This window comes from Mauremys reevesii, linkage group 12 (assembly GCF_016161935.1).
Source record: "Mauremys reevesii isolate NIE-2019 linkage group 12, ASM1616193v1, whole genome shotgun sequence".
Classification (NCBI taxonomy): Eukaryota; Metazoa; Chordata; order Testudines; family Geoemydidae; genus Mauremys; species Mauremys reevesii.
Genome location: NC_052634.1, coordinates 42528258 through 42547375, shown reverse-complemented (window position 1 = coordinate 42547375; position 19118 = coordinate 42528258). Strand labels below are relative to the sequence as shown.

Here is a 19118-nt window from a genome sequence, read left to right as displayed (position 1 = left end):
CAAGACCGCATTAGCTTTTTTAACGGCCACATCACATTGCCTACTCATAGTCATCTTGCGATCAACCAGGACTCCTAGGTCCTTCTCCTCCTCCGTTACTTCCAACTGGTGCGTCCCCAGCTTATAACTAAAGTTCTTGTTAGACATCCCTAAATGCATAACCTTACACTTCTCACTATTGAATTTCATCCTGTTACTAATACACCAGTTTACAAGGTCATCTAAATCTCCCTGGAGAATATCCCAATCCTCTTCCGAATTGACAATACCCCCCAACTTGGTGTCATCCGCAAACTTTATCAGCCCACTCCTACTCTTGGTTCCCAGGTCAGCAATAAATAGATTGAATAAAATCGGACCCAAAACCGAGCCTTGAGGAACTCCACTGGTAACCCCCCTCCAACCGGACAGTTCCCCCTTCAATACTACCCTCTGCAGTCTCCCCTTTAACCAGCTCCTTATCCACCTCCGGATTTTCATTTCGATCCCCATCTTTTCCAATTTAACCAGTAATTCTTCATGCGGTACCGTATCAAACGCCTTACTGAAATCCAGATATATGAGATCCACCGCATTTCCCTTGTCTAAAAAATCTGTTACTCTCTCAAAGAAGGAGATCAAGTTGGTTTGGCACGATCTACCTTTCGTAAATCCATGCTGTAATCTATCCCAGTTGCCATCGGCCTCATGCTCCGGAACCACTCTCTTTTAAGATTTTTTCCATGACTTTGCATACTACAGATGTTAGACTAACAGGCCTATAATTCCCCGGGTCACTTTTTTTCCCCTTCTTGAATATAGGAACTACATTAGCTAATCTCCAGTCAGTCGGTACAATCCCCGAATTTAGGGATTTATTAAAGATTATCGCTAACGGGCTAGCAATATCCCTCGCCAATTCCCTTAATATTCTAGGATGAAGATTATCCGGGCCCCCCGATTTACTTCCGTTAAGCTGTTCCAGTTTGGCTTCTACCTCAGCTACCGTAATGTCTACCCCCATATCTTCATTCCCATCGGTCCCTCTATCACTATTCCTTAGCCCTTCATTAGCCTCATTAAAGACCGAGGCAAAGTATTCGTTCAGATATTGTGCCATTCCAAGATTATCCCTAATCTCCACTCCATTTAAAGTTTTAAGCGGTCCCACTTCTTCTTTCTTGGTTTTCTTCCTATTTATATGGCTAAAAAACCGTTTGCTATGGTATGATAGGATAACGGGCTTAGTCAATAGGTCAATTATGTGCCTGGTATGATGTAACCTATTCCAGAGGGTTTGGCTGGAGAGTCTTGCCCGCATGCTCGGGGTTCAGCTGACCGCCATATTTGGGGTCGGGAAGGAATTTTCCTCCAGGGAAGATTGGCAATGGCCCTGGAGGTTTTTCGCCTTCCTCCGAAGCATGGGGCAGGGGTCACTTGCTAAGGAGTGGGTGGATCGGCTTATGTGGCCTGCATCTTGCAGGAGGTCAGACTAGATGATCATAATGGTCCCTTCTGATCTTGAATTCTATGATTCTATGATTCTATGAATTCACTTCTCACTGAATTGTCACTTCAAATGGTTTGCTCAGACCAGCTTCCCCAGCACACTCATGGCTGCGCATGAGTGTAAGTGTGTCATTAGGTGAACAGCGAGAATTCCTGCCCATTTCCCTTCCGGCTGGAGCAGGATTAGAGTGTGTCTGTGTTAATGACATTGCTGTAGATTGTTGTTCATTCCCCACTCTGACAATTCAGACATTCCCTTTCCCATTCAAATCTCCAGCACATCGTTCCAATAGCAGGGGGCAGGATTTCTCTGGGGCACTGAAATTTTTTCAGGGGACTGGTGCATGAACTCAGCCTTGCATTCCACCCTTGATGTTTCATGGACTAACAACAGCAGCAGAAAGAAAGAGCCGAGCCAATATCTCCCTGGCAGGGATGCAGGTGCCACGTCCCCTCTGTCTGACCATCGCCATTGCAGGAGAGAAGGGTTCACTGGAATCGAATGCCCTGGCTCAGACCAGAGACACAGGGAGGTTTTGCTGTTCATGGATCTGTGCAAAGGAAATTGTGTCTCTGTGTGAAATTGAGGCAGGAAATGAAACACCCAATGCCCTAAGGAATGTGGGTGAAGGGCTCGGGCTGAGCAATGATTTAACAGGGGTTTGTTTCAATTTATTGGCCTGATTACAACTATGGCTAAAAGCCCCCTGTACCAGGGGCTGCGGGACAGGACAGGCAGTTCTGCGCGGAGTGTTCAGAGCTGCCCCGTATCTGCCCTTTCTCTGCACCGCCCCTGCTCCCAGAATGCACCAGGCCCTGGACTGAACTCTTCCCCTGCCGGCCGAGCTGGTTTCGTTTGCTGTGATCCTGTTGGCTTGGCAGGGGGGGCCGTGACAGTCCCACCCCAGAGCCCACGCCCCCCTGGCACCCAGCCCCCCGGACCCCCAGCCGTGCAGGTCAGCCAGTAGCTGGGCCCTGCCAGGCACTCAGGGCGTCTCCTGCAGCTGGGGCTCTCCCAGCGTGGTCTGTGGGAGCTCGCGCACTAATGGGGCAGCGGCAGCAGCCGCGTGGTGGGTTGGGCTGGTGACCAGGGTCCATCTCCTGGGGTCGGCTGGGTTCATGCTCAGGCAACTGGCCCCAGCCACCGGCCGAGACCCACGGCCACGCTGCTGCTGTTACCGCACTAGCCCCTCCCGCCCCATTCCTCACTGAAGCCAGGAGAAGGTTTGCAGGGAGGAGGTGGGGGTTGACCCAATATCCCAGAGCTGATTCTCCTCACAAAGGGGTGTGTGCATGTGGTGGGTGCCGTGTGCAACGCCCTGTGCCCATGAGGAGGGGACCGGAGCTCTGCCAGCAGGAAGATTTATCCTGCAGGAGCCCTGCCCCCCTCCCCCAGGGGTTCCCCTGGAGCAGAGAAGCTTTGAACCCTCGCTGGAGACTAGAGACGCCCGAGCAGCACAAGCTGCCTGGCAGAGGTTCTGGATCAGGGCCTCATGGGCACATTGGGTTCATTCCCTCAGGGCTGCCCTGCCCAGTGCCAGGGCTGCTCTCACTCCTCCAGCACAGAGGGGGCTGTAGGCTCTTTGCCAATCTGGGTCTCAGCTCAAGGCAGATTTAACACTAGCAGGGGGCCCAGGTATGTGCTGGTGCCGCTCAGGGAGGGAATCTGGGCCAAAGACTGATTAGAAATTGGGTAACACTGAAGTGGGACTAGACAGACCCTTGATGGGACGTGGCGGGTAGGTAGCCCCCATTGTGTACCGTGCCCTCGCCGAGAAGTCTCTGGGAGTGTGGGTTCTTCCTGATGCGCCACCAACACGTCTCGTTGGTCCTGATGTCGGCTGCTCCTTTCTTGATACTGACAAGCTAGTTGTGGGCCTTTCCCACTCACCCCATAGCTCCGGAATGCACAGACAGCAACACTGGTGTGGAAGAAACCAACTCCACTCTCAGGTTTCAAGATCCTTGAGATCACTGACTTACCAATGTAATTGTCAGGGGGTATAGCTCAGTGGTAGAGTGTTTGACTGCAGATCAAACGGGCCTTGGTTCAAATCCAAGTGCCCCCTTAAAAGCCTGGTCCTTCAACAAAAAGTAATTGCATATCCATTTCCATTATGTTCAGGAGCTCCACTGACTAGGGATGAATGAAAACACTCAACATTTTCCTGTGCAAATGCATAAAAATCTAGCAAACATGTCCCCCAGCTGAAATCAGTTCCAATCCTCTAAGAGTCTAGTTTATGTTTTCATCAATGAAACAAAGGCACATGAAGACACATTTGCAGGTCCTTGGCCTCCACGGGCTACAATGTGCAGAAGGACAAGAACTACATCCACTTGGGAGGCATGGACTAGTCTGTATTACATTTGGTAAGTAAGTTGCCATTGGGACTGAAAATTCTACTGGAGGTGGACAGGAGCCTGTTGAAAAAATAAAATAACCAAGATTTACCAAACTCCCTGTTACACATTCAATCCTTTCTTTTTTCTATTCTATTAAACTGGGAGCAAGTTACCAGTGACCCAGGGCTGGGGTGGAAGGAGGTGCAAGTGCGGGGAGGAGCCCAGGGCTGGGGCAGCAGGGGGTGTGTGGGTGGGGGAGCACTGGTGGGGGGAAGGGGAGAGTCAAGAGCTGGGGCAGCACAAGGTGTGTGGGGGGGGAGAGCCCAGGGCTGGGTTGGCAGGGGAGTGAAAGTGGTGGGAGGCCCAGAGCTGGGGAGGCAAGGGGTGCAGGTGTAGGGAGGGGAGAACCCAGGGCTTGGGCAGCAGGGGGATGGGAGGGCAGACAATTTTTTTTTTTGCTTGGGGAGGCAAAAAACCTAGAGCCAGCCCTGCCTCCACATACCGTAAGGTAGGTAGGAGCGGATCATTATTATCCCTACTTGGAAGAGCGAGAAGCTCAGGCTGAGACAGGAGAATTGACTTGTCTTAGGTCACACACCCAGCCAGTGGCAGAGCTGGGAATAGGACCCAAGACCCCTGATTTTCAAACTAACCATCGGATCTTGAATTTCATCCATTGAATGACCTGAATAAAGTGCTCTCAGATGAGCTCCAGACCATCAGTGCACAGTAATTATTCAGCAAGTATTTGAGGAGAACTGCAATGTTAGAGAGAATCATGAACTGCTCAGAGACCATTGATGCAGAGAAGCAGCAAAATTCAAACATATGACTGGTTATGACTTATTTCCTTGGTCTTAAAAGAGAACAAGGACCTGAGTCTCCTCCCTGTCAATAACCCCCTGCTCAGCCAATCAGGGTGGAGACTGAGGACGGGAAGCTGAGGGTTCTCAGCAGGGAGCCCAAAGGATGGTTCAGGTCACTGGTGGGGATCACTGCCCAAGCACTATTTCAGCCCCACAGTTTTGGTGGACCTCCCACAGTGGGAGCTGCCAAACACTCCCCCGCAACACATACACACACCCCGCTCTTGGTGTTGGGAGGGAAACAGGTGAAAGGACAAAAGAAGCAAGAGAAGAGAAAGGAGGAAGGGATGGAGGAAAAGGTGAAACACAAAGGATAAACCCTAATGTCTCCAGTAATTCTAGGGGACAAAATCCCTGGTGCGGAATAAAATTCTGCCTCCTTAAGCTCGTGTTTTCCATGCTTAGATTTCATCACCAGATGGATCAGACTGAACAGGTTTCAAACCTCGAGGAGGCTCTTACCTTCTAAACAGGGACGGCTGGTCTCTAGTAAACTCACTAAAAGGGAAGGAGAAAACTCAAAAGAGGTTCCTCCTGGCGCTCACGTACGTGAACCCGAATACTCCCTCAGTCCTCAGAGAGAGACCTGGAGAAGGAGACTTGCTGAAGCAAAGCCACAGGGGTCTCTGAGGTTTCCCTGGCCCCTCGCCCCTGTCCTGCCTGGCTGATGTCAGCATCTCTCTGTGAGGTCACCACCTCCCCACCACCTTTGACCAATAGTCTGAGGTCCTGCAAAAGGCTTTTGTGATGTCACTGCCACACCCCTCCCTTGCTGGGCTAATGTCCTGCCCCTGGCCAGGCACTTTGGAGGTTTGAGCTACTCCCTGTGGCTCACCCCACTCAAGGAGCGTTTGTTCTAGGCAGCAAGCCGGCTAGACAGGAAAACATCAGACGCTGCTCCCAATGCTACACTCAGTTTTTCAGAAATTAGTTGACTTTATGGCCAGAAGAGACCATTAGAGCATCTAACCTGACCCCCTGCATATCACAGGCCTCCTGTATGACACCAGAGCTACTTTTGGGGCAAACACATTCCAGAAAGGCATCTAGTCTTCATTGAATGACATTAAGAGATGCTGAATCCACCACTTTCCTTGGTAGCTTGTTCCTGTGGTGAATCATCCTCGCTGTTGAATATTTGTGCCTTAGTTGTAATATGAATTTGTCTCTTTTCACCGTCCAGCCATTGGGGCTTATTATGCCTTTCTCTGCTTTAATACCCAATCTTTTCTCTCCATTAAGGCCCTTCTACACCCCCCAGAGCCCAGAGCCCAGACCCCACAGCCGGGGCCCCAGACACCCCCACAGCCCCAGCCAGGGTCCTGCCAGATCTTCCCTGGCCCCCAGTCCCCAGAGCCCCTGGCCAGGGCCCCAGACACCCCCAGAGCCCCCACCAGCCCCAGGGAGAGCTGGACACTGGCGAAGGGGAGAGAAAATGGGGCACAATCGGGGGCAGGGAACTTCAGGGGTGGGGAGGGGGTCACCCTGGGGCTGCTCGTGGCTCTAGGGAGAAAGGGGGCAGGACGGGGGGGGGGCGGGGGGTCCCCACGGGGGGGGCAGCGGTAAATCCGAGGGGATCTCAGCCCCCCCCTTTCTCTCCCCGCTCCTCGGGGGTCACCGGCTCCTCCCCCCCCGCCCCTTTCCCACGGGGGGGTTAGTGAAGGTCTCTCCCGCCGCGATCTGCGCATGCCCAGAGCCCCAGCGGTACAAACCTTCTCCGGCCCGGGAGAGGCTCCAACGGCCCCGCGCGAGCCAGGCAGAACCGCAGCGCCCCGCGCGCGTTCGCGCTCCCGTTCCGGCTCCCTCGACGACGTCACTTCCGCTCCGCGGAACTACATCTCCCAGCCTGCTCCAGGGGCCGCGTCCGCCCTCTCCAGCCCGGGTGAGGGAGGGGTCAGGAGCTGGAACTGCGCATGCTCCGTGCGAGCCCCGCTGGGGGCGGGAGAACAAAGCTGCTGCTGCCGCCTCCGTGTGAGCCGGTGAGTGAGAGACCCCGGGGGGGGGCGGGCACGTGACTCTGCCCCGGGGAACCTGGGAGAAGCCTCGGAGCCGCCTCGGCCTCGGGAGCCGCAGCAGGATCCGCCCCCCGGGGTCCCTGTGCGGGGAAGGTCGGTGGGACGCTGGGGGCGGGGGTGAATTGGCTCCTGTCCCTGTTGGCGCCTCTCGCCCCCCCCCGGCACAGAGTCTCTCCGGTTCTGCCCCGTTTCGCTCTCGGGGTCTCGCGCGGGCTGGAACGTCCGGGAGATTCCCCGATCCGCTCTCTCGGCTCCCTGTCCCCGTTTTACCGGCAGCGATTTGTCCTTGTCCGGGTGGGAAATTGTTGCCCCGGGTCAGTCCCCAGCACGTGGCTGCCCCTGGCGGGGGGGGGGGGAGGGTGAGATGCCGGTTCTCTGCCAGGGCGGGGGCGGGAGGGGCACGTGTCCCCCGTGGGGGCTGCCCGGACCCCGGTTTCCCAGTTACTGCCCCCAACTACCAACACAGCCACCTGCCCATCCCCCACTGCTGCCCCCTTCCCTCCTCCAGGGACCTGCCAGCTCCCCCCCCCCTTTGCCCTCTTAAAGCAGCTCCTCACAGGGCTCCCTGCTGCCTGTGGGGGTGGGAGGAACCATCACTTTCTGTATATGTTTTGGATAGTAATATAAAATCCAGTCCAACACTCCCCCTTTTCCCTCTAGTTATGTAGCAGTAATATAAAATCCCCTCAGATCTCGACGGTGTTCATAGACTATCAGGGTTGGAAGGGACCTCAGGAGGTATCTAGTCCAACCCCCTGCTCAAAGCAAGAACAATCCCCAACTAAATCCTCCAACAGATTTTTACCCCAGTTCCCTAAATGGCCCCCTCAAGGATTGAACTCACAACCCCGGGTTTAGCAGGGCAGTGCTCCAACCACTGAGCTATCCCTCCCCCCTCTCATGTTATCACTTGCGTAGTTTCTGATATGTATTCTCTGCAAATCTAAAAATTATCCTAAGCCCCACTTTTTCTTTAATTGTCTATTTCTAAATGACTATGGCCTGAGATTTTTCCCTGTCTCTTTAATTATAAAATACTAAGAAAATCTCAGATTTACACCTTTTCTCAGATTCCTGAACATGGATATAAAATATTGGCAAATGTTGCCCATTTTCTCTCTATTCAGTTATCAGATATTGATGTGAAACACTCAGATTTTACCTCGTATCAACAACTGATATAAAATCCCTCTGATTTTCCACTTTCCTCTCTAAACGTATTTAATACCCATCAAACCCAGAGGCCTCCCCCTGTTTGGGGGATCAGTGGTTCCCAGCTGGTAACAGGAGATTTGGCTGGACCCTTTTCTTATCTCCAGCTGGCACTGGATGAGGAGGTCACTCAGAGTGCAGCGTGGGTCCAGCAGTATCCCAAAGCCCATGACAAATGGTCTCTGGGAGGTTGCTTCCGCAGTGCGAAGATGTAGCTAGTGACAGGGCATGGACCTTTCTTGCCCTTCCATTCTCCTGTTAAAGCAGCACCGCCCAGGATCCCTCTGCCCGTGTGACTGGCCAGCTGGGGGCCGTGATAACTTTCTAGCCAGTTCGCCGCCACAGTGAGGTAACACTGTTGCGGGGGTTGGGGTTGGGGTGTCTGTGTGGGGGGATTGCAGCTGGAGCTGAAGGGGGGTTGTGGGAGGGGGAGGCCTCTGGGTGACTGGACAGGGGGTTCTGGAGGTTTGGGGGGGGGGGTTCTGATGTGCCCAGCCCTGAGGCTGTGGGTCCTGGAGGTGGGTATCGCTGGGGACTTGTTGGTGCAGAACAGTGAGGGTGGGCGTCTCTTGGGAGGCGGGGCAGGGGCTGGAGGGAGCCTGGTGCTGTGCCAGGACTCAGTCATGCCCAATGCACAGAACTGGGTGGGGGAGTGCCAGGCGCTAGGTCGGGATGCCAGGCAAGCAGAGGGAGGGTCCCGTTGTAAAGCATCAGGGGGTCCCAGGCAAACGGCCTGGCAGGTCCTGCTGGAGGACAGGTGGGGTCCTAGGCAGGCAGTAGGGGAATCCTGGGCAGGCAGTGAGGGAATGAATTCCCAGTGAGGGGTCCCCTGGGGGGGTGGTCCCTGGCTGTTGGGGGCTCTTGGTGGGGGGAACCTTTAGGATTCCCAGCCTGCCAGTGATGGTCTGGTGGGGGTTCTCTGGCCAGTGGGGTGCTGAGGGGTATCTGGAGTCCGTGTTCAGGGATTTTGGGGGTTGGGTCCCAGGAATATCTGGCTGCGGGTCTGGGCTCTGGGTACTGGGGTGTCTGGGGGGCCCTGGATGGAGGCTCTGGGGGCTGCTACTAACCATGCTCCTTCTCTCTGATCAGCTTGTGCCAGAATCCTGACTCCAAGCACATCCCAGCATTCCCCAGCCAGGCCCAGTCACCATGATAACTTTCTATCCACTTATCAAACATCTTGAAAACTCCAGGACCTTCCAGTTCCATTGGGAAAATTTGTCCCCCGAGTCCTTATACTAGATCTTGAGGGTGCGGCAGGTGGGAAGGGGGCTAGAAATGCCACACAGTGGTCTCTTCCACAGCATTCTGGACTCATTCATTCTGAAATCTGGTTTCATTGAGACCATTGTTAATCCAGAGTCACTGTATGGAAAGACAGGGAGTGACTCCAGATGGACAGTGGGGCAAATGAGATCAGCAGTTCTCCCTGTGAGGAGGGGCTCATTAGCTGCTCTCCCCAGAGAGCTAAAGGAGGGAAGCTGCTCAAACGCTCTGTCCCTCTCTGCCCAGGATATTGGAGCTCAGCTTCCTGGGTCAGACGCTGTAGCCTCCATTGTGATCTGGGAGACCAGGCTTAGCAGCTGCTGCTCCCCCAGCAGGGGCTCTGTGCTGGGATGTGACCTTAACTAAAGCTGCTTCTCTGCCTGGCCCAGGTGATGACTTTCTCCAGCTGGTCCTAGCCCCTTGGGGCAGCCCTGGGCCCTGTTAATACAAATTCTACCACAGACTCCAGGTAACTGAAAGTCCTCTGGGAAAGTGCTGGGGACTGGCAAGAAAGTGACTCTGCACAAACAGCCTCTCCTCCCATTAGCAATTGCCAGGAGCAAATCCAGCCATGGGAGAGCAAAGCCCCCAGGAATGGGACTTTCCCAGCCAGAGGGGCAGGGAGAGAGGACAGGGGAAGGAGAGACTGAAAGGGGCAGTGGGAGAAATGAGTGGGGGGGAGAGATTTCCAGTTCTCTAGTCCACCCAGACACATGTATTGCAGCATCCCTGGGCAGAACCACTTTCCAGTGAACAAGAAAAGGATCAGACAGAGGAAAAGCTGGTTCTTGACTCCATATTCCCCCTGCTGGGGTGTGACTGCCGTGGGGTCAGTGTCCGAGGGAATCCCCCACAGTGACTCCTTTGGTGCTGCTCTTTTCTAGCCTTGTGTTCAGAGACTTAGTTATGAGATTGGGAGAGGGAGAAGGAAGGTTAAAAATCTCTCTGTGGGCTTAGCCTGGCAGGAGGGGCCAGGTCTACACTGTAATACAGAGATTGAGCATTTTCCCAGGATGGCAGAATCTAGGATGTCTGTCTGCAGGGAAAGGGCCTGGGGGAATCGTCCTGTGACATTAACTAAAGCCTGTTCTGTAACCCCCACAACTGCCCTTCTCACCCTCCCAGGCTGCAGAATGACGTCCGTGTTTCACTCCAGCTCATCCCATCCTGCCATGGGACAGGGGAGAGAAATGGCTGCAGAGGAGCCTGTTCAGGTAGGGACTATCGGGGGGTAGCTGGTGGGTTCCTGCAGGAGGGAGAGGGACAGCAAATACACTGGAGATGGGAAGATTTGCACAGTCTGGTTTGGAGCAGGGCAGGAAATGCACAAGGTGGGGAAGGGAGGAGGACAGCTTGTGACATTCCTGCTGGGAGTTGTTTAATGAGTGGCCCAGATTCTAGGAACAGACCCATGAGATTAGGAGGTGGAAATAACCTAATTTGTGAAACAGAAAATAACCCTCCTACATGGGGCTAGGAAAACTGACCAGACTCCCAGTGCTGGAGCCTGACCTGACTAACCAGTGGCTGCTGTGAGATATGAAGGAGACACCCACTAGTGAGGTTTAGGGGAGATTCCCCTCCTTTCGTATCCAGCTCTGCACAATGGGGAGGGTGCTGGGCTTCCTACCGGAGATCTCTCCCTGGTCCCTGCTAGGGGCTCCATCTCCTGTATCGGTCTGTGGCTAGTAGGAGTGTGATGGATCTGCTGGGAGAGAAAAGGGACTCTCTATTCGTCCCCTTAACCTGGTGTTTCCAGGATGCTCTGAGTGGGGTGGAGGTGGGACTCTGACTGTGATCCACCCAGAGCTTGCATTTGATTGACTTCTCTCCCCCACAAATAGTGGGGCTGTGAGTGAGGCAGCAGGTACTGAGTGTTGGACCCTTGCTCTTTCAGAGGCCAGTGACCTTCGAGGAGGTGGCTGTGTATTTCTCCAGGGAAGAGTGGGCTCTGCTGAACCCAGCACAGAGAGCCCTCTACAGAGACGTCATGCAGGAGAACTATGAGAATGTGACCTCGCTGGGTAAGGATTCCTGTCCCCTCAGTTCTTGGAAGGGGAAATGCAGAGATACGGTTCATGCCAGCCCCACAATGGTACCTCTACACTGTCCTGTCTCTGCATCACCCCAATATGCCAGTGACCCACACACTGCCACAGACCCTCCCTGCTGCAGAACACAGGAACAATATTGCACAGTGTCAAATATCTCCTGTTTGCATAAGTAAACTTCTTTGAGATGGGGTGACCACACCTGCACGCAGTGTTATGCTCCTACAAAGCACATGGGATCTTTATAGAGGAAGGTAAACACGCACACACACACACACCCTCTGCCAGAGCAGTTTATAGTTACCAGTCTGTTGTAGCTCGAGTCAATCTAATGGCCAATTACACTGAGCACGAGTGTGGGGCTGGGCTCTTGTCGGTCGCAATCCAATGCTCCGGGAGTGTGGCAAGATGAACCAAACTCCCATGGCCAAGCACCCTGGTTCTTATAGGGTTTTTTCCTTTGTTGAAGTCTATGGATTTTGCTGTATCAGTTTGTGATCGGTTACTTCTTAACTGGTGTAAACATTCCAGTGCACCTTCGAGAGGGTCAGCCTGTCCTTTGCTCTGATTTAATCAATTGTCCTCAGGGGTGCCAGCCTTGACCTCAGGGTCATCAATCTGCCCTTCGTTAAGGATGCGTTGATGATTCTTTGATGTCCTTTAAGTCTCTTGACTCCTTCTTCCTTGACTCTGGCTATAACAATGGCCTTTACACCTTCTCTTTTCCTGATGCATACATCCTCATTCACACAAACCCACTGCGAATACAAACAGTAGTGTTTTATATCGAGCAAAGAGGCATTGCAAATGAAACCTTGCCTTCAATGTTTCTCTAATCTACTTAACATAGACACAATAGAGAATCCTGTCTCTTACTTACTAAACCTTAAAACAAAGACATGTAGATTTAACTAGAATGCCTAATTTGTAATACATAGAGGAAACCATAGTAGACAGTGTAACTTATCCTAAAACAAAAGGTGACCATAATCAGTCAGAAGGATTGTTCTGGTCTGTCATTCCTTTCTGCTATTCAAACAGGGTGGCTGACAGGATGAAATCAAATCATACATTAAATTCTCACAGTACATTATAAAATCCAGCTCCTACAGCCGTATTCGAGATGTGGGTGCACCATAGATTTATATACAGGCCATATGATATTTTCTGTCTTTTCTATCCCTTGCTTAATGATTCCCAGTATTCCGTTCATTTTTTGACTGCTGCTGCTGCACATTGCGTGGATGTTTTCGGAGAACTATCCATGACTCCAAGCTCTCTCTCTTGAGTGGAAACAGCTAATTTAGACCTCATCATTTTATATGTCTAGTTGGGATTATGTTTTCCAATGGGCTGCACTATGTACTATCCTGACATCTAGTACTGCTGAGATCCTGCATTCAGTACTATCCCTGCCCTTCCTGTTCCCTTTCTCCACTGAACCCCACCAGCCCATGCTTCCTGTTCCCAGCTTCCCCAGGACTCTCTCATTGTCTCTGGACCTCTCCGTCAGCAAGAAGCAGTGGCAGGGAGACTTGCCCTCTCTCTGGAGTCTTGGATTTCTGGGACGTGGATTTACTTTCTCTGTGTTTTGGGAGCCTCTTTGAAATTGAGTGTCTGTGACATTAACCACAGTGCAATCTGGAGTGTTGAACAGCTGTGTCCCCTCAGTTTCCCAAGCTGGGGTGACTTTTACTCTGTTTTACTGTGAGAGCAGCCACTCCTGGGCAGTTATCACACAGTCTCCAGCATGTAACTCGCTCCCAGCTACAGTATTGAGTGCTGCTAGTCAGCGACTTAGGAGTTACAGTGCAGCACAGGAAAACCCCAGAAAAGTCTCTGTTCCCAGACTTCCCCCAGAAATGTGCATCTTTCCCTGTCCAGCACACTACTGAACAAGGCAAGCTCATATGGAGTATGTCATTTCATCAGTGGAAACTGACATGCACCAGCCTTGTTATCCCATGTAGATGAGGGGACTCACCCCTGCGGCACCCCCTGCTGGTGACTTCTGGGAATTAGCTCATTCCAGCTCCGGCGCACCCTCTGCAGGCCGGAGATCCGCCTGTCCTCTGGCCCCCCATATCCCTCCCTGGACCTGGTGCCCCTTTTACCTGGGGTGCTGCCCTCTGGCAGTAACCCCTCAGTCTTGGGGTCTCCCCTCCCCAGGGAACTCCCACCCACTATTCCCACCTCGGCTCAGTATAAGGCCAGTCATCGTCTAGCCCCACACCCTGGGGCAGGCTGCAGTATCAGCCACTCATCACTGGCAAGGAGGGTTTGGACCTGCTGCCTTTGCCTACCGCTGGGCTGCTCTCTGCAACCCCCCAGTACCTATTGCCTTCTGCTAGGCCGCAGCCTGGGGCTTTCCAGGCTGGAGCTCCCCAGCTCCTCTGCCTTTCCCCAGCCCTGCTCCACTCAGGTACCCTGTGTCCAGCTCCCTGCAGCCAGGCCCATCTCCCTCTACAAACAGAGAGAGACTCTATCTGCCCCTGGCTTCTCTGCCTTTATAGGGCAGCTGAGTCTGTTTGGGGCCTGGCCCCAGCTGCAGCCACTTCCCCCAATCAGCCCAGCCTAAAAGCTGCTTTCTCCAGCCACAGCCCCCTCCCAGGGCTGTTTTTAACCCTTCAGGGCAGGAGCGGGGGTCCACCCGGCTACATCCCAAATGCAGTTTCCTACACACTGTAATCCAAACACACTAGTTGGATAAAACAATAAAACAAGATTGTTAATTACCAGAAAAAAAAGATTTTAAGTGACTACAGGTAACGAGGCATAAAAGTCAGAATTATTTACAAAAGAAATGCAAGATAAACCACAAATAAATTTGTTAGTCTCTAAGGTGCCACAAGTACTCCTGTTCTTTTTACAAACTAACATGTAAGTCAGGGGTAGGTAAACTACAGCCCGCAGGCCACATCCGGCCCGCAGGCCCAGCTTGCTCGGCCCCTGAGCTCCCGGATTGGGAGGCTCCTCTCCTCCTCCTCCCCTGCTGTTCCCTCGCCCTGCTGTCCCACTGTAGACTCAACATGCCGCGCCACCACCGCTCTGGCCCACCACTCCTGGGCAGTGCTGCAGTGGTGGGGCTGCAGCTTCTACTGCTCTGGGTGGCATGGTAAGGGGCCGGTCAGCGCTCTCCTGAGGACCTCGTATCTAGCTCCGGCGAGCCGCGTGGCTGTGGTAAGGGGCCAGGGGTTGGATAAGGGCAGAGAGCCCTGGGGGGCAGTCAGGGGACAGGGAGCAGGGGACGATTGGGCGGGTGGTCCGGGGATGGGAACAGGGGTTGGATAGGTGTAGGAGTCCCGGGGTCTGTCGGGGTGGGGTGTGGATATGGGTTCATATCCAGGACCTCACCCTCTACCCAACCCCGCTGCTACCTGTCCCTTGACTGCCCTGACCTCTATCCACCCCCCTGCCCACTGACAGACCCTTGGGACTCCCACACCTATCCAACCCCCGTCCCCCCAGAACCTCCGCCCCATCCAACTGTCCCCTGACTGCCCCCTGGGACTCCCTGCCCCTTATCCAACGCCCCCACCTCCTTACCATGCCGCTCAGAGCAGCGTGTCTGGCAGCCACGTGGACCACGCAGAGCCAGACACACTGCCCAGCAGGAGCGCACAGCCCCGCCCCGCAGGAGCGCTGCCCACGCGGTGGCGTGGCTGTGGGGGAGGGGCTAGCCTCCCCAGCCGGGAGCTCAGGGACCGGGCAGGACGGTCCTGTCGGCTGGATGTGGCCCGTGGGCCGTAATTTGCCCATCCCTGATCAAGGGCATAAACCTATTGAGTCAGCAAGACATGCAGGGGTATGTCTGTGTGCTGAGACTTCCGAGGCTTTTCCATGCCATGTGCTGTGAAGCTTGTGTTTGGGACACAGGAAGTACAAGCCACATGGCAAAGGGAATATAAAGGGCAGCTGCATCATCTCCATTTTGTCTTCAATCCCTCTTCCTACCTCTGGAGCAACTTCTCTACAAATTGAAGCCTGGAACAAAGGACTGAAAGACCCATCGAACTTGTGGATGTGTTCCAGACGGACTTTCAAGCCAGCAGCTCAGCAATACTGCTAATAACCTGATATATAGATTTGGGAATGCATCTCACTGCTTTTCCATTTAACAACTTTTTTTGTGTCGTGTCGTGTCTTGTCTTTCCATGCTAAAGGATTGGCTGGCAGTGTGGTCTTTTGGGTAAGATCCAAACCTATAGTGATCTTGTAATGTGGCTGACCTTTGGGGTCAGAAAAACATTTTGTATATGAGCAGAGTTTTTAAATAACCTCTCACTGTACTGGACCTAGGTGCTGATTGGGAGTCGGAGAACTGGAATGCAATAAAGGGGGCCGTGTGATTTCTTTTTTCAGCTTCTCGATAACCCGTGTGTGGGATCAGAAGCACAGTTTGTGACTGGTCAGTGAGTTTAACTTCAGTGTTAACCACCAGTTTTGGGAGCATCTGCTCTCCCTTTTTCATCCTGCCCTGACCCTGGCATTTTCAGTGTGGACTGCCCCAGACACACCCGTCACACTAAGCACTGAAGTTAAATTAATAGAATGTTTTTTATGACAAAGTTATGAAATCAAGTGACCTCCTTTGTTTTCTTTCATCTGAGCAGGGTTTCCAATTTCCCAACCTGATGTGATCTCCCAGCTGGAACAAGGGGAAGAGCCATGGGTCCCAGACCTCCAAGGTTCAGAGGAAAGAGAGATCCTGAGAGCTCCCTGCACAGGTGAGGAAATATTAAACCAACTGAGAATCTGTAAGTGCCTGAAGGAAACATCTGGGATGCCCTACAATGCCCTTGGAAGGTCTCTCAGTTCAATATTGTCCCTAGCAGGGGTCGTATCCTTAGGGTAAATATAGCTCATGGCTTCCTGTAGACACTAGCGGACACCAGGCAGTAGCTTCCTCCCTTCCCCCTGTGAATTTGGATGGGATGTGAAGCCTGAATTGATCCCCTCCTCTCTCCTGTTTGGGGAAGAACTTGGGGGAGTTCAGTTCCTGATTTTTATTTGACCTCTCTCCAGTACTTGTATTGGTTTGGCCTTCCCCTTTCCATCCCTGTTTGAGGTTTCTGTCTGTATCACAGCAGGTGACGCAATGGTAGGTGAGAAAGAGGAGGAGAATTCTCAGCAGGAGAATGTTGAGCAAGTGGATAAACACAGAGCATTATCACAAAGATCGAAAAGGAATGTGTCCTGGAGTCATAAGCAGGAAAAATCCCATGACATTCAGCACAGACCAGAAGGAGAGCAGGGAAACCAGCCAGGGGAGAAAGTGGGTAAATGTATTTCCTGTCAGGAAACTCAGAAGGATCTCAAGGAAACCACAACACAACAGGAAATCCTCAGCAGAAAGAGAAAAAATACATGCACTGAGTTTGGGGAAAACGTATGTGATTACTCCATCCTTATAAAGCATCACAGAATCCACACAGGGAAGAGGCCCTATGAATGCAGTGAGTGTGGAAAATGCTTCCCTAGCAGCTCAGGCCTTTCTCAACATCAGAGAATCCACACAGGGGAGAGGCCCTATGAATGCAGTGAGTGTGGGAAAACCTTCAGTCGCAGTTCACACCTTATTAGGCATCAGAGAATCCACACAGGGGAGAGGCCCTATGAATGCAGTGAGTGTGGTAAATGCTTCACTAGCAGCTCAGGCCTTTATCAACATCAGAGAATCCACACAGGGGAGAGGCCCTATGAATGCAGTGAGTGTGGAAAATGCTTCACTGACAGCTCAGCCCTTTCTCAACATCAGAGAATCCACACAGGGAAGAGGCCCTATGAATGCAGTGAGTGTGGGAAAACCTTCAGTCACAGTTCACACCTTATTAGGCATCAGAGAATCCACACAGGGGAGAGGCCCTATGAATGCAGTGAATGTGGGAAAAACTTCACTAGCAGCTCAAACCTTCTTACCCATCAGAAAATCCACACAGGGGAGAGGCCCTATGAATGCAGTGAGTGTGGGAAAAACTTCACTAGCAGCTCAAACCTTCTTGTCCATCAGAGAATCCACACAGGGGAGAGGCCCTATGAATGCAGTGAGTGTGGAAAATGCTTCACTGACAGCTCATCCCTTTCTCGACATCAGAGAATCCACACAGGGGAGAGGCCCTATGAATGCAGTGAGTGTGGGAAAACCTTCAGTCGCAGCTCAAACCTTCTTACCCATCAGAGAATCCACACAGGGGAGAGGCCCTATGAATGCAGTGTGTGTGGAAAATGCTTCACTTGCAGCTCAGGCCTTTATCAACATCGGAGAATCCACACAGGGGAGAGGCCCTATGAATGCACTGAGTGTGGAAAATGCTTCACTGACAGCTCAGCCCTTTCTCAACATCAGAGAATCCACACAGGGGAGAGGCCCTATGAATGCAGTCAGTGTGGGAAAACCTTCAGTCGCAGTTCACACCTGCTTATCCATCAGAGAATCCACACAGGGGAGAGGCCCTATGAATGCAGTGAGTGCGGGAAAACCTTCTGTGGGCACTTTGCCCATGTTAGTCATCAGAGAATCTGCAAGGGAGATCAACAACATAAACACCTCTAGGGCTATCAATACTTTTTTTTCTCTAATAATTTTCCTGATTCCCACATAGTAAAGGTCCATCCAACCTCACATCCTATCTGCCAACAGTGGCCAATGCTAGGTGCACCAGAGGGACTGAATCTAACAGGTAATGAGCAAGTGATCTCTCTCCTGCCATCCATCTCCACCCTCTGACAAACAGAGGCTAGGGACACCATTCCTTACCCATCCTGGCTAATAGCCATTCATGGACTTAACCTCCATTAATTTATCTGCAAAAAGAACAAGGAGTTCTTGTGGCACCTTAGAAACTAACAAATTTATTTGAGCATAAGCTTTCCTGGGCTAAAACCAACTTCACTGGATGCATGCAGTGGAAAATACAGCCGGAAAATACACACACACACTCAGAGAGGACATGAAAAATTGGGTGTTGCCATACACACTATAACGAGAGTGATCAGTTAAGGTGAGCTATTATCAGCAGGAGAAAAAACCTTTGTAGAGGTTTTCGTGGCCTTTGAGAAAGCAAGATAGAGCTTTGGAAGACCCAGCAGGGTTTGTGGCCCAGGAATTGTTCTCAGATTCCACTGAGACTTCAACTCAGATTGCAGGATTCAAAGTCCTGAGTGCTGGCCCTTACACCATGGGACCAGCAGAGCACCTGTTGATTACTGTAGACTTCCAGCAGGGAGGACTCTGTGGGCAGGGGCGGCTCTAGGCATTTTGCCGCCCCAAGCACGGCAGGCAGGTTGCCTTCGGCAGCTTGCCTGCGGGAGGTCCGCCGAAGTCGCAGGACCAGCGGACCCTTCGCAGGCATGCCGCCGAAGGCAGCCTGCCTGCCACCCTCGCAGCGACCGGCAGAGCGCCCCCCGTGGCTTGCTATCCCAAGCAAGCGCTTGGCGTGCTGGGGCCTGGAGCCGCCCCTGTCTGTGGGGACAATTTTTTCTGGCAGGGAGGACTCAGTGGGAACATGCCTCTCTGGCCAGCCCTGCATTTGCTGAAAAAGTCAGCACCCAGCACTTTGCTGCAGGCCCAGAGGCCTTTCTTCCTCCAGACTGCGAGGCCAGTGGACAGGTGAGGCAGTAGCACCTTCAGTCTCAGGCAGTAAAGGGCCCTTCCTGGGAAAGGCCATGTCCTGAAAAGGAAAAACTAAAGTCAAGGAGGGTCCTTCTAAAACTCTTTGGGTATGTCACAGGGGGAAAGTGTTTCTTTGCCTCACCATGGACTTGAACCCTGGATCCTCAAATTAGAAGGCTGATGCACTGCCAACTGAGCTAGCTAGGCTCATATTCTTCAAAAAGCAAATTTCATACAGAAGAGAAACTAGTCAAGAAAAATG

At 52.6% G+C, this 19118-nt stretch overlaps 1 protein-coding gene and 1 non-coding gene across 2 annotated transcripts in view; both read left to right on the top strand.

The window, feature by feature from the left end:
- The window catches only part of LOC120375611 (zinc finger protein 850-like), a gene marked incomplete at its 3' end in the record, with an annotated part of 610246 nt that overhangs the window by 377756 nt on the left and 213372 nt on the right, over positions 1 to 19118 (top strand). Inside the window, exon 5 of the mRNA XM_039496347.1 lies at positions 16680 to 17729. Coding sequence (XP_039352281.1) covers positions 16680 to 17729 — 1050 coding nt within the window. The remainder of the gene's footprint in view (positions 1 to 16679; positions 17730 to 19118) is intronic.
- Positions 3486 to 3557, top strand: TRNAC-GCA. The gene has a single exon. It is a non-coding gene; the product is annotated as a tRNA-Cys (tRNA).